Genomic DNA, 16,163 nt, shown 5'->3' on the forward strand with positions numbered 1-16,163 from the left:
ACAAATTGATAATTGAACAATTAGTGTTTTATTTATGACTTTACCTTTTTGATGATAATTGCAAAATGGATTTATCAGAAGTTTATATGACACGGTAAATGCTGAAATACAAATATCAGGATTGAAATCAGCAGATATCTAATGGAAAATGGGGTAGCCTGAGCCCAATATTATTTATATCAGTTATGCGTAGAATAATGAAACGAATGAAAGAAAAAACTGAGCAGTTGAATTCGATAATAGACTACAAGTGTCTGAAACCATAAAAAATATATTCACTACTATATGCAGATGATGGTTTTTTTAACCAATATGATCTAATGTGACCTAAAGAAGTAGAAAATATAATAATGGAATTATATACCCGTGAAAACAAAGTGATGATTATATGTTATAAACAATAGGATCAAAATAGAAATAAAAACCATATAGGTATAGAGCGAGATACCGGATATAAAAATAGCGATTGAATATATAGAAACTATAATGATGGATGATAGAGTAGAGAAATCGAAAAAAAGGGACATTGAATCGACATTAAAAAAGATCGTAATTTAGATCAGCTTATTTGAAATGTAATCCCTAACAAGAATAACGTAGAAAAATGAGGTAGAGCAAATTTAGAAATGAAGACAACTAACAAGTAAGAGCCAATAATAAGTGAAATAAAGAAAAAATAGTTAAATTGTTATTGACATATTCTCCGCACAATATAACATAGATTTGAAAGAAAAATGATGGAACCAGGAAGTACTATTAAGATAAGAAAAGACGTACACTGAGAAGTAGTGGATAGACCAAACGGTAGATAGCCGAAAAGTAGATAAAAACCATAATTGTAGTGAAAATATTAGTAGGACACAGAAAGGAATGGAAACCTGAAGAAGGAAAGAATATTATAGTTGATATATTTCCACTAAATATCACTTTTTGATATTTTACCCGACTCAGAGGGAATTCATATTTTTTTCCATTCTCCTTTTTTTTTCAATTCTATTATAAATGATAGAATATCACTAATATTTTTATGAGGCGACATTAAGTGAGATAATTACTTTGATATACCTGGAGAAATTGAAGAAGGAAATAAGAATATTGTAGATGATATATTTCCATATTCCCAGAACCAGTGAAGGAATCCACTCGGACTTTTTTATTCTCTTCTCTTAATTCTAGTTTTTCATTTGATTCGTTCTATTATTTCAATGTCAATTCTTTTGTCTGTTTCATTTTATTATATCTATAAATCGTACACCACTGTTTGAATATAGTAGTACCCCAATCTCCCTTTCCTCGACTCTCTATCTATTCACTAATATATTATCAGATTAAAACGCACTTAAACGCTCCTGCTTTCAAGTTGAAATCCGCTTAGCTTTGGAAGTTTTGTGTTGTTATTCACTCGACATTATTGTATTACATTGTTAGTTTTAATTTTAAAAAAATATATATTCCACATTTATATACGATTATATTTAATTCTATATGAAATTCCACATACAAAACAAAGGAATAACTTCATCAAATCATTCAAATTTATCTAAATAGACTTATAGTAAATACGCACATTTTGGATGATTAGAAAATTAAAAAACTGAAATTATATTTTTTAGTATGTCAAGATTTCAATCAACACTCCTAGGAAAGAAACATTGAAACATGTAGCAGGTTCTTAAGAACAGATCTAAGATCAATTTAATATCTTCAAACGTCGCATTTATGTTAATTTTTGGCAAAATTCTGGTATAAACGACTCTTATATTAATCTAGTGTTATTTAAGTTCAGGTATATTACTTGCAAAATGATTTTCAAGCACTTTTTCCATTTGTTTTTAATATTCAATCAGAATTACACTAAATCTATCACAATGTTTGAATTCTGAAGTCTTCCATCCATTTTTGGCTTTTTTAGAAATGTGACTTTCAGTCCAGATGAACTTTAAATCTTTTCTTTCAATTATAATTCTTATATAATTGATTTAGTATTTATTTAGTATGGGATGAGATGAATTATCAGGAGAAAACTGGGTTGTTAGAGCTCTTAATGATGGTCTAACAGTTGATCTGATTTATCTTAGCTCCTACTGAGAATAGAAAATCGAAACAGAATAAATAAGAGAAGAACGAGGGGATAGAACAGATCTGGGGAAAAAGGTTTTCTGTATTTATGTTATGTTTTCTATATATTTTATTCCTTCTAAATTGTTTCTCTTAGTACTAAGCTGTTCCTTCATACTGAAGATACTGTTTACACTACCGCTACACCAACACTCACAATTACATTCCCTGACGCTGGTTTCGATATCCAAGTTATCGTCTTCAGAGACTGAAGGTAAACAGTTTACTTTCAGTGTAATTGTGAGTGTTGCTGTAGTGGTAGCGAAAAACAATTCCAGTGAAAAAACCTCTTCGGCGTGAAATTTTACATTCATTTCATTAACAAATAGAGAGGACTGTAAGGATAAAGCTCTTTGTTGCTATTTAAACTGTTTTCAAAAATCTCAATGCATTCATCACTTTTATTTTATTTATATTTACTTTATGATTATTATTGGCAGCGAGCGGTTAGTCCACATTCCAAATTACCTATGTGGTCTTTAAACCGTACACTAATGAATCTCTTAGTCTGCCCAACGTACTTTTCGACACAATCATTACAGCTAATTTCACAAATACGTCTCTTTTCTAAATCTGGAATGGGATGATTCAACAGTCTTTTTAATTTAATGCTGGATTTATGAGTCAATTTCTATTTCTAACCTACTCTATTGATAATTCCTTCCAATCCCTTTGTAGAAACAGGATGAAAGGTACCATTATCTATTTTAGAAAAAGTTTATTTGTCAGAGATATTTGTTATATTTATAACGGTTGAATAACGTATATACACATCTATAATAATAAATATATGATAAAAGTACTTTCCTTATTGTTATTGTTATTCCTTGTTGTTATTATTATCTTTTGGTGCTGAGTGGAAAATGAATTAAGCAATGTACCAGGAAATGGAGACTATGTATCTAAAAATGATAACTTTCCTTTTTTTTTCACTTCACAAGTTAACTTTATAGATATTTTGAATTGAGTTCCAAAATGAATTCTTCCACATCTGTTTTTTCGTATCAAATATAGCAAAAATATCATCCACATATCAGTACCATATCCTGAAAAAATACGAAACTTGGTAATAGGTAATTACCCGTAGCTTTATAAAGTTTTCTATATTTCTAATTTTATGAATGAATATAAACTGTACAACAATCTTAAATATTAAAAAACATCATCTTAAAATATCCTTCTGTTAATTAGATTTGTTATAATTTCGCTTATATCATGTGATATTATCGATTCAAGTAAGCGATGGATTGAATCGATGAAATATGTTACCTCTTTTCAGAAGAGGACTTCATGCATCATGCAATGGGCCAAAATTCATTGTTTGGATGTTCCACAGCCGGACACAGTGGTATCAATCAATTAGGAGGTGTCTACGTAAACGGTCGACCACTTCCAGATTCGACTCGACAAAAAATCGTGGAATTGGCTCATTCGGGAGCACGTCCATGCGACATCTCAAGAATATTGCAAGTATCCAACGGTTGTGTCTCAAAAATATTGGGCAGGTAATATTCTGGTAACAAATGTGGCTGTATGTTTGGCTGATGGTAGTTTTGTTGACAGGTATTACGAAACCGGATCTATAAAACCAAGAGCTATTGGTGGATCGAAGCCTAGGGTTGCTACGACGCCTGTCGTGAATAAAATCGCCGAGTTCAAAAGGGAGTGTCCTTCGATATTCGCTTGGGAAATCAGGGACAGGCTGTTGAGCGAAGCAGTGTGCAATAACGATAATATACCCAGTGTAAGTATGAATATTATCATATTCCATGAAAATTTTATTTGAAATTAGTACTTTTACATCACAAGAGTTTAAATAATTTATTGCGAGGTGAAAATCGTATCTTTTCTATTGAACATATAAAGGATTAGATCTTATACGTTATCAAGTAGTTTATTAAAAAAATTATCAATAGGGGTTTTCTCTCATAAAAATTTCCTTGCCCTCGTAAAAATTTACTTTCCCTTTAATAGACCATAAAACCAAAAAAGAAAAAACCGAAATAAGGAAGCAACTAAAATTTGGTGGTAGTAAAATCATCGTGGAAAAAAGACCCTTGAGAATTAATGTCGTTAAATGTTTTTATAGAACGAAAAACATTTTCGTTAACAGCTATAAAAAAATAGTTATTCTTGATGACTGATCTTCATTCAAGATTAATTTTTCAAAACGATTTTTATATAAATTTAGAACCTAATAAACAAAAAGTTTACTTATATTCACATCAATAATATATAGTCCAGTACTTCTACCTTCCCTGGTGTAGGATTCTATTTGTACATCGATTTCCATCCAATTTTTTTCACATTTTTGACCAATTTCTCATCCTCAAACCAACAGGTTTTACTTCATATCTTTAACAATTATATTGAATTTCTGTTTACATCTACTTTATTTTCTTCTTTTTACATAGTCTGTTGTATATTATATTCCCAGTTTCTTTCTCATTTCGTTATTTTCAATTTATTCAATTCTCTTACCCTTTTATCTTTTTTCAAATATTTTATTGCTTTTATTTTGCTTATTTGTTTATTTATCTAAGTTAATTTTAGTCTTTTCCTCGATTTTGAAACGTTTATTTTCGTTTTTATTTTCAATTAATGTTGTTAAGTTATGAAAGCTTCTTGTTTCTATTTATTCTTTCCTTTATTCTTATTTTTGGTTCTCCTTCTACACATATATAACGTGTTAACGATTAGTTTATATATTTGTATTGACCATTTTCTTTTACCACGTAATTTCATTTTCTTTTTTGATGTTCTTACCACATTTTTTGCGTTGTCTTTACTTTTATCTTCTCTCTTTTATAATACGACTCTATCATCTACAAGTTTACGATCCCAATTTTCTCTAAATTCAAAATTTCATCTAATAATTGTCTTTCCATTTTCGTTCAAACGTCTCATCATTCCTATTTTTATCTTTTAATGTCTAGAAGCTTTTTATAGTCTTAGAGAAAAGTCTTTTTGTCTTTTTTCAAATTCTATTGGAATTCTCAGTACTATCTCTTCCGAAGTTCATGCCGCTCCGCATTAATTAGGTTGGAGAAGTATCTTTTCCATTTTTTAATCCACGTATTGCTTCAGATTTACAAATTCTCCAAATTCTTATGATTCAGTTTGTTCCAAGTGAACAGTTTTTCTCCTTACAAATCGTACATGAGAGCGGTAAAAAATAACAATCTATTGATTTCGTTTCTTCTAAGAATTGATCTGATTAGATTATTTCTCGTTAGGTGATTTCTCATCTAAATTTTAAAACTCGAAATTTCTTTCTTTTCTTTCACGTTTGGTCGTAAATTATTCGACGGAAGGCGGATGTTCTATGGTGAATGATAGTTCTTTTCTCTAAAGAAGAGTCCCCTTAATACTTTTCAAGTCAAGTCTGTTTACTTTAGAGAATGTGACACACAAAATATTACAAGGAATAAGAAGCAAAATATGAAAATGTGTCTTCTATCTGCTTTGTTAAGTTGAACTAATTTTGTCACCAATGATGTTTCCTATATTCCAAAAGATTCAAATCAATTTTTTTTATTTCAAGAAGCACTTAACAATGTAGACGAAAAAAAATGTTCATAACTCAGTAGATATTAACCAAATCTCGCTTAAAAGTTATTTTAAAATGGACGCAAAAAAAACTTATTTAAATATTTGACTACCGAAAAAAGTCCCGGTCCTGATTGTGTTTTCGTTTTAGCAAGGTGTAGGAAGATATTTCATCACCTACACGCAGTGCGTATCGCATTTTGTTATCGATGAAAATTTTACGCAGGCGCTTTGCAATTAATACAAAACATTTCGTGCCAAAGGGCTTCCAAGGATTATATAACTGAGAATTAATAGCATCCTGAAAATTTCCGAATAAATCACTTTTAATTGTTTATAAATCAGCTATAAATTGGTTTCCTCCAATAAAATTAATTGATTCGAGAAAGAATATCGCAGTGTTTGTTCAAAAATAAACAAAATTTGACCAGGACCGATAAATACAATTTTCTATACACTTGTAATCCTTGGCTGGGATAGCCTTCAGCGAATTAGTTTTTATTCCATTAATGGACTCATGGCGCGTATCCTGCAGCGGATTTTTGAAGTTCGAGAAGAGGAACAAGTCGCATAGAGTCAAATCTGGCGAATATAGAGATATATAAAGCGGCGACTCTCGTTTCGTGTTTGATGAAAAGACCATGTCACAGTATCATGATTTTTGTGGTGGCATTTTCGGATTCAACTAATTTTTAGAAGTCCATTCGCTAGATTATTGAGCCATTTAGACGTCACATTCATAAACCAATAATTTGTTGTGAATAGTTCTGGTCTTTTGGTAGGAATCAAGCATTGACACGATTCACATTAATCAAAATATGTTGAATCGATCTATAAGAGATGTTGGGAGCCTCTGTTATCTTTCAGATGCCAACACGACAATTTTAGAGCACCATTTTCGATGTTACCAGCGTTGACAGATTTCGACGACTTTATGGCTTTCACTGAAGGCTTTGTGTCACTCATATACTTACTTTGTTTTAAAGTAGATTCCCTTAAACAACATTACAACATTATCAACGATTTCATAGCCTTAGGTTCATGTTAACTCGTAGCTCAACTTCATTCAATATCTTCAGACATCATAAACAGGTGACAGACACACACATTGAGATATGGCGCTCATAAACCACACGAACATCCATAAAGATTTTAGTAATTTAGGAAAGAAAGATATTACTAAAACCGCACAGTTTAAATGCACCAACCCGGATTGAATTTAATCAGACCATGTATGTAGAAATACTTGTACATGTCGTAGATTTCTTCCTAAATTTTTGTGTCATTCCACGAATTAAAATGCTAAACGACAAAATGTATCATCGACTCTATTCCAACCGCACAGTTTATTTATATTCCCTAACGTAACATCCCTAATTCAACCCCTTATTTTACATTGTCATACAAAATTATTAAAAACATTCATAACCCGCAAGGTAAACACCGCTTTATAATGGGATCTCCCTCCCTTTATCCCTATACAAGCCGAAACGGCTACTTACAAACCAAAAACTAAAGCACCTGGCGTCAAACTGCAACACACATCCCGCCTTTTATCATCATAAAAACAAACGAGCCCATCTGTCCAATGGCGAACCGGAACTCCGCCATTTTATCTTTCGTCGTATTCTTCGTCGATGACAATTGGAGAACCCTCTTATTATGTAACAAAAAATTTATTCCAAAGCAATCTGTTATATCTTTATTTATTCTTTTATCGGTTTATTGAATCCAATAATTTCAGAATGAGATAAATTATTAGAAAATTGTTTTTATAAGATTTTTAAGTATACGGAAACGATAATTCTAATGGCGACGTTTTTCCAATTCTTTTGTTCTTTGGGCATTGTTAAGAACGTCGTAACATACATTTTCGTTAAAACTTATTGAGCCTCTTCATTCAGTGTTTAATTTAAATAGTAAAAACCTATGTCTTAATTCAATATCTTTCATTCAAATATGGTTTACACACTTTTATATTTGGTAGATAAAATTATTCTATAAATATTGGAAAAGGGCCTTTTTCACCTAATTAATTTGCACGCTTTTAGTCTCCAAAGAGAATTTTACAAATTTAATGATACTTGAAGCATCACAAGAAGCTCCTCTCAAGTACGGCTGCAAGGCTGCTTTCTAAATCTTGGTAATATAAAGAAAATGATCCAATTTGATTTAGCTACAATATTTCAAGCTATGTTTCTGATAAAAAAGAATTTGAATATATATTTAGAAATGGACTTTCTGTTACATTATGAATGACTAAATTGTACGTGGAATGTAGTTACGAGGGTACATGTTATACTTTTCTCGATTTTGATTGCCAGATTGGTTAAAGCAATAAAAGAAATGAATGTCTTATCGGTTTTTTTGACACTTCAAGTTTATACAAGAAGCTCCTCTCAAGTACGGCTACAAGGCTGCTTTCTAAATCTTGGTAATATAAAGAAGATGATCCAATTTGATTTATTTACAATATTTCAAGCTATGTTTCTAATAAAAGCTATGTTTCTGATAAAAGCTATGTTTGTTTCTAATAAAAGCTATGTTTCTGATAAAAGCTATGTTTGTTTCTAATAAAATCTATATTTCTAATAAAAGCTATGTTTCGAATAAAAGCTATGTTTCTAATAAAAGCTATGTTTCTGATAAAAGCTATGTTTGTTTCTAATAAAATCTATGTTTCTATTAAAAGCTATGTTTCTAATAAAAGCTATGTTTCTGATAAAAGCTATGTTTGTTTCTAATAAAAGCTATGTTTCTAATAAAAGCTATGTTTCGAATAAAAGCTATGTTTCTAATAAAAACTATGTTTCTGATAAAAGCTATGTTTGTTTCTAATAAAAGCTATGTTTCGAATAAAAGCTATGTTTCTAATAAAAGCTATGTTTCTGATAAAAGCTATGTTTGTTTCTAATAAAATCTATGTTTCTATTAAAAGCTATGTTTCTAATAAAAGCTATGTTTCTGATAAAAGCTATGTTTGTTTCTAATAAAATCTATGTTTTTAATAAAAGCTATGTTTCGAATAAAAGCTATGTTTCTAATAAAAGCTATGTTTCTGATAAAAGCTATGTTTCGAATAAAAGCTATGTTTCTAATAAAAGCTATGTTTCTGATAAAAGCTATGTTTGTTTCTAATAAAATCTATGTTTCTAATAAAAGCTATGTTTCTATTAAAAGCTATGTTTCTAATAAAAGCTATGTTTCTGATAAAAGCTATGTTTGTTTCTAATAAAAGCTATGTTTCGAATAAAAGCTATGTTTCCAATAAAAGCTATGTTTCTAATAAAAGCTATGTTTTTATTAAAAGCTATGTTTCTAATAAAAGCTATGTTTCTGATAAAAGCTATGTTTGTTTCTAATAAAAGCTATGTTTCTAATAAAAAAGAATTTGAATATAATTAGAAATGGACTTTCTGTTTTGTTATGAATGACTAAACTAAAGCAATAAGCAATTTTACACATTTTTCTTCCACTTCTTTAAAGGCCTATGTAATATACAGGGTCCTCCAGGACAAGTAACAGGTTTCAAGAGAATTTATAGTGTCGAGCTACCATCAGATTGATATCATTTTTAATGAGTTTTAAGATGAAGTTTTGTACATTTGAGTTTTTCGTATTAAATATCGTCTAAAACCCTAAGAAAATACTAAAATCTCCATAATTTTGCTTTTAAACGTGACTCATGAATAGTTTAGCTATAAACATATCTGTTTATATTGTTATAATAGTCCGATCAAATTAGACCAAAAAATAAGAATGAAGCTACATAAATTCCCATCAAGCTGGAAATCAGTAAAATTGTTTAAACATCAATTGAAAATGAAATTGGAATGTTGCCCATCATTTCCGTGCATGGAAAAAATTTTATTCAAGGTCAAAGGTCATAAAAATGAGTTTTTTGCGATTAACAGCAAAACGGTGAGTTTTATCATGAAAATACTTCAGACAAAAATAGTAGATCATAAAATTATCTACAAAAAACGTATCAATAATTTTTTCGTATGAGCCATCGTTTCTGAGATATAACAATTCAAAAAGTATTTTTATAATAAAACTCCCCGTTTTGCTGAAAATTGCAAAAAACTCTTTTGATCTGTGACCTTGAATAAAATTTTTTCTACACACAGAAATGATGAAGAACATTGAAATTCTATGTTCAATTGTATTTTAAACAATTTTACTGATTTTCAGCTTGATGGGAATTTATGTAACTTTGAATGTCTAAATTGACCGGATTAATAAAATGATTTTTATGGTGACAAATGTGGGATTCACTTATAAATATCTGTGATATGATTTATGTATTTATTCTCGAAGACTAGTTTGAAATTTACATAATCAATCCAAGCGTTTTCTTTTAAAATTATTATAAAAATCCAACAGATTCCTACAAATTCGATTTTTACGGCTAAAAATATTTTTGCCTCATATTGAATTTGCCTATTCTAATATACTTCATGTACATGATATAATGGTTTGTTGATTATAAGTTTATTTATAAGATTATATATTTAGAAATAATTGAAGCCATTCTTCACAAGCGATGAAATTTCGGTTCATCGGCTTTACATTTTACATTTTCTATAGTGGAAAGTTCATCTTTTAACCTCTCAGTACAATTAAAATTTTTCTATGGCATCTTCATCGTATTTCGGAATTAATAAATGAGTTTTTTATTATATTGTTATCTTGTTTGCTGTAGATTCTTGTAGAATTTACTTGATCGTCGATAGCTTTTTCAAAATTTCTTTAAGACAGACTGTGACATCTATTTATGTCTAGCAGAGCACCCTTTTTCAATTGTGGACAAGCTTAAACTCGCCCTCACTGTATTTAAAGATATCGCAGGACAGTATTAAGTTCAAATTCGCGACGTTTCACTATGAGTATGAGTATGAACTATTGTCCAAATGGCAAGGTCGCCGCGATTCTTTCTCGCCGCGATACTTTCGCGCGAATTTGTCGTTGTACTCTGAATTTCGTGTTAAATTGAACGCAAAAATACGTCAATCTTTGAATAGGCAATACGGGTCGAGATACTGAAGACGTCTTGCTACGTTCAGTTTAGTACAAAATTTAGATTACGCTCTTTCTATGAAAAAGAGCACGAAGTTACACACGTTGCGTATTATTTTACCATCCAGTGCCTAATCAACTTACTTAATCCTTATGATTATCTACACTTAAGTGTATTGAATTTCTTTTTTCATCAAGTTTCATCCAAATTCTTTCCATTTCTTTCAATGTTTTGTTTGTGGTAGTAACTTATGTAAGTTTACTTCAGTTCTCAGTCGTTTTATTGATTTCGTGCATTCAGGTCTTCCTTGGTATTCCACTCTCAATGTTTTGGGTTCTCTTGACACACATTTACACATTCTCCTTCAAACTATATATATTTGCTGCTGCAGTTTATGTGATATACAGAGTCTTCCAGGACTTGATGGAAAAATTTCTTTCTTGGTCTTCCTATATCCTCGCTCTCAATGTTCTGGCTTCTAGTATTCTTCTTGCAAGCCTTTCCTCGCTCATCCTTTTCACATCTCCGAACCGACTTAGTTGATTTTCTTCTATGTATTGCTCTGCAGGTTTTGTATTTAATATTTGCCTATACGTTTCGTTTTTAATCTAATTGAGTCTTGTTCGAAATTTTCTGGAGGAATCTCATTTCCGTTGTTTGTATTTTTACCTGTGTCTATATGTTAGTATAGGTATGTCACTGGGTGTTTTTTTATTCCCTAAAAAACAATTCTATTGGTTTCAATAGTATTCCTGCGTTTGTTGGTTTTTCTTTTATTTCTTTCTCTAATTTTCCATCTTCCGTTATCAGTGAGTCGAGGTATTTGGAGCATTTTATTTGTCTATTTTGACGTCGTGATTCTGTGCTTATGATCATCGTCTTGGTTGTTTTCAATTAACACGTGATTTAATTCGAATGGAACAATTAGCCTCTCTTGGAGGCAACCTAATATGCTGTGAGCGAAACGACGACGAATCACGACACTAAGATATCAAATTAATTTTATGTAGTTCTCGTTGTCAGTATCATGTAAGATGTATATTTTTCGGTTTTCAAATCCAATTAAAAATAGAAATCGCAAATGAAATTGACGCTGAAACGATTTCACGTAAGATTCGTGGATGAATTTTCTCAAAAGTAGGTAAGTAGTTGTCAAAATTTCAATGGGAATGACAAACGAGACATCGAATCCCGTGTAGTGAATTGATAAAGAGTAAACGGTAAACTTATAAATACAATCAGATACGCAGACGATACAGTTGTAGTGTGTAACGACTTGAATGGATACTGCGATACGTTTTAAACGCCAGAGAGATGGGTCTTAACATTAGCTGTTCTAATTATTTATTTTTATTTATGACACAGCTACAGGTAAACAGACATACGATTCAAAGAGTGTCCAGTTTCATATATCTTGGTTGCTACATTACTGAACAACTGGATCTCGATTTTTAAAATGAGATCATTCTTTTCTAATGATAATTTAAAATTTTCGGAAACGGATGATCAAATGTTACATATGGTCAGTTCTCTTATATGGTGTTGAAGCATGGACTTTAAAAATATCTACCATTAGAGGCTTTTGAAATGTGGTTTTATAGACGCATGCTCAAGATACCGTGGACAGTTATGCAAACAAACGATCCAGTCCTTAACGGAGCAAATGCGGTTCGTGAGTTGGTGGATAACATTAAATTCAGGAAAATAGCTGTTGATTACGATGGGTAAAATTGAAGGTCGTAGAGGAATTGGAAGGAAACAAGCCTCTTGGTTGAGGAATATTAGAGAATGGACTGGGATAAGAGAAGCGGGAGATAAAAGAAACGGGACATTTATTTAAACCAGCTCAAAATAAAGAAAGTTGATGATGATCACCAACGTCAAGGGGACTATCCCATCAGGATAAATTGTGGACAAATAAAGAATCATTACAGTTTGAGATAGATCATAAAATAAATTATGAAATTTTAGGAAGGTTGCCAGTTGTTGCATAATTTATGGAAATGTCAGTATATTCATTCTACTTTCTTGGATAATATCCAATATTTTATATTCCATATTTAGTTTAGGTATAGAAATAGAAGTTTATGATGTTTTATTTGATAAATTTTTTAAAATAATTACATTGTTATGAAAATGATTACAATTGCAACCTAACTCGCATATTTGTACTCGTCCTTGGGATTGAAATGAAAAATGATTGAAAGATTAATTTTGACGCTACTGCAGATTATTTGTAGCGAAAATATGATTCCGATTCTACGGTATTTTGGCGGAATGTCGCAATAAACACAAATAACTTTACTACAATCAAAACAACAACATTCTACCTTTAAAAAAATACTACAGATACCAATATGGATAAAAAATAGAAGGTATATAAAACAAGCCGTTGAAATTAAGTTTAATAATAATAAATAACACCAGTAGTAAGTGGAAGAACAAATCAGAAATTATCAAAAGTACTAAGAGTACAACATCAGATAGCGATTGATAAAGAACGAATAAGCAGAAACAGCGTTGGGAAAAAATGACAAATGGAGTAGCCGAAGAAAGCAGATTTTGTAGACGTTTAGATTAAACCAAATCTTCAATACTTAGATTGTATATGAGGTACTTAATTTAGAGAGTTGGAAAATAGAAAAAAAGCTAATTGATAAAGAAGTGACGAGAATTTGGAGAGAAAATGAAAAAATTGCGCATGAATACAATTGAAAGAGCTGAGAGGGAAAAAACACAGAAAAAAAAACGTACAAATGAAAAACATTGGTTTGTGAGATAATCTATAGGGGTTGAGTCCTCGAAGCCTATTAACAAACAAAATTTATTGAATATATTAACATCAGTAACAATAATTTTCAAATATTAACAGGGGAAGGCCGACGTCGCCTTAATGGATAGTTGAAGACGTTGGAATTAATACCACATTTTCTAAAAAGGCGAGGGACTACAGAGCAACAGAACACTATACCTGTGGGCGTATAAAATACAAAATAGAAGGTCTTTAAAAGCTAGAGTCATCCCACATATTAACTATCTGAGTGGTATTAACAGATACATTTATAAAAATGCAGAAGATATCATTAAAGACACTAATAAATTCCAAAACAATGTAAATAATGTCAATGCTAAACATACCAAAAAAAATTAGATGATGTAAATGAAAATGAGGTTAGATTCATATATAGATATATGAGTGAAGATTTCTTAAGAAAATAGAAGACGAAAGGAAACAACTCGCATGAAATGTAATGCGAAAATTAATTGCAACGAAGTGATAATAACTTATTATTTAGACAAAACAAGAGAAAAGCAGAAAACTGAAGAGAAAAAATAAGGAAAATAGGGGATTGTTAAAGATCCACAAGATCTAATGAAATTCGTGATAAAATCATACTAACAACAAAAAGATGATAAAATACAGATAAGCGGCAATGAAAGAGAAACTTGTGAAAACTGCAATAGTTATGGGATACGAATATAGGTAAAAATAAAAGCGAAGAAACCATAATAAAATAAAATCATAGAGAATCACTAAAACTGTAAAAATTTCTTTAGAAAATATAAAATTGAAATAACATTCTTCTATATAAAAGATTGGAGAGGAAATTGGGATCGATTAAGTAATCTTGTATTCAAAAAAAAAACAAATTAATGAAATAACAACGTTAAAAGTTGAAGGAAAAGGAAACTAGAATTATTGCGGAATAATCTGTCGTCTAATAGATAATGCAAAAGAATGAAGAAAAATTGCCATGTCATTACCTATAACTAAAAACGATGGATAGTATCAATTGCTTTGGAAATAATCAGTAGAAATCCTAATCAAGCAATTTCGCTGAATTTCTAGTTTTGCGTGTGTTCATTTATTTTACAAAGCTCGTAAGCTTTTCAATAAATGGTAATATAGACAATTCCGTTATCACCTAGGCATTACTAAAATTAAGCTGAACAGAAAAAATATGACATTTGGAGAATAAGCTATCATTATGATACACAATATATGAATAATCAACTGTCAATTTTATTCTAAATAAAACAATTTCTAACCGAAATATTCCACTTTCAAATGAAATTTTTAAAAAGGAAAAACACCGCTACGTGCAGGTACATCCCCTCTGATACTTTTCATTGTATCCAACATAAGATGGCCAGTATCCATTTCCTGGTACTTCGGTTAATCCACTTTCCACTCACCATCGAGAGATACAATAAGGAAAAGTCCTTCATTGAGGATGTAGCTATACTCATCGGTTATGAAAAAAGAATTGTAAATAGGTTAATCAATCGTCATAGGTTTAAGAAATATCTATGTGAAACCACTTTTTTCCAAACCCAAGGTAAAAAAAGAAAAATTTGTTTTGATACCTTTCAATCCTCTTTACACGAGCGGATTAGAAGGAATATTTAGCAGAGTGGGTTAAAAATTGATTTATAAATCCTAAGGATAAAATACCATAGTTGGGAAAGAGTGGTATATATGAAACAAGTTGTGGTAACCGAAAGTATATTGGGCAGACTAAGAGATCCGTTATTGTTCGGTGTAAAGAACACATAGATCTTTTGAAATATAGGCGGACCGGAAAATCAGGTATTGCAGATCACGCTTCCAGTCAATGACATGAATATTAATAATGTACGATTTTTAAAAGATGTAAGTATCCAATAATAAATTATTGGATGCATTTGAGAGCATTGAAATTGCTAGATGTGAGAGTGGCTTAAATAGGGACAAAGGGCCAATTCCTTGCAACCAACTCTATAGTTTATTAGTCAAGGAATGAATGTGAAGATTCCCGCCAAGGAGTTTTTTCCCGTTGGAATCAATTTTGGCTTATTGGTGGGGAAATTTAGTATAAAACAGGTAAGTCAAGTCATTAGATTATAGTTTATCTTCAGTCTCTGGAGACGATAACTTGGTGTAAACAGTATATTCAGACACTTTTAATCTCAATCATTCCTTATGAACCCACAAGTCTTTTTGGTTCATATAATCTTCAACATACTTCCACAAGAAGAATCTTATACAACACTATAAAGTTAATACTAACTTTCCTTTATTTAAATAATTTATATCACATCTTTGGACATACCATTTCGTTACAAAAAACTCGTATCTAATTTCTCCGGATTGACTACTATATGAAGTGTATCGAATTCCCCTATAGGAAATTTCTATTCTAATCCTTCACAGTACATCATGAAGCATTACATCTTTCCCTCTTCAGTAATTCGGAACGCTCTGTTGTGTATTAAATTGTTTTCAGTAACGAAATCTAGTAATCTCTACTATTTGGGGAGTACTTGAGGGTTTTCAATGCGTGTGGAAGACCATCATGATCGAAGGGATACTTATAATAACAATATACCAGGGTTGTAGCATAACAAACGACAGTTGTAATAATAGATATTTTGTGAAATATAGTCCGCTAAATTGTAAAGTAGATTACGAAATATTGATACCGTTAATTGTGTT

The 16,163-nt window shown here is 30.7% G+C and overlaps 1 protein-coding gene across 2 annotated transcripts in view; it reads left to right on the forward strand.

Moving 5' to 3' along the window:
* The window catches only part of LOC130895999 (paired box protein Pax-6), a 92,797-nt gene that overhangs the window by 22,015 nt on the left and 54,619 nt on the right, over window positions 1–16,163 (forward strand). Inside the window, exons 3-4 of one of the 2 annotated variants that reach the window (XM_057803715.1) lie at window positions 3,398–3,623; window positions 3,670–3,862. In XM_057803715.1, coding sequence (XP_057659698.1) covers window positions 3,398–3,623; window positions 3,670–3,862 — 419 coding nt within the window. The remainder of the gene's footprint in view (window positions 1–3,397; window positions 3,624–3,669; window positions 3,863–16,163) is intronic. The other variant, XM_057803716.1, reaches the window with a different exon arrangement.

This window comes from Diorhabda carinulata, chromosome 6 (assembly GCF_026250575.1).
Source record: "Diorhabda carinulata isolate Delta chromosome 6, icDioCari1.1, whole genome shotgun sequence".
Classification (NCBI taxonomy): Eukaryota; Metazoa; Arthropoda; class Insecta; order Coleoptera; family Chrysomelidae; genus Diorhabda; species Diorhabda carinulata.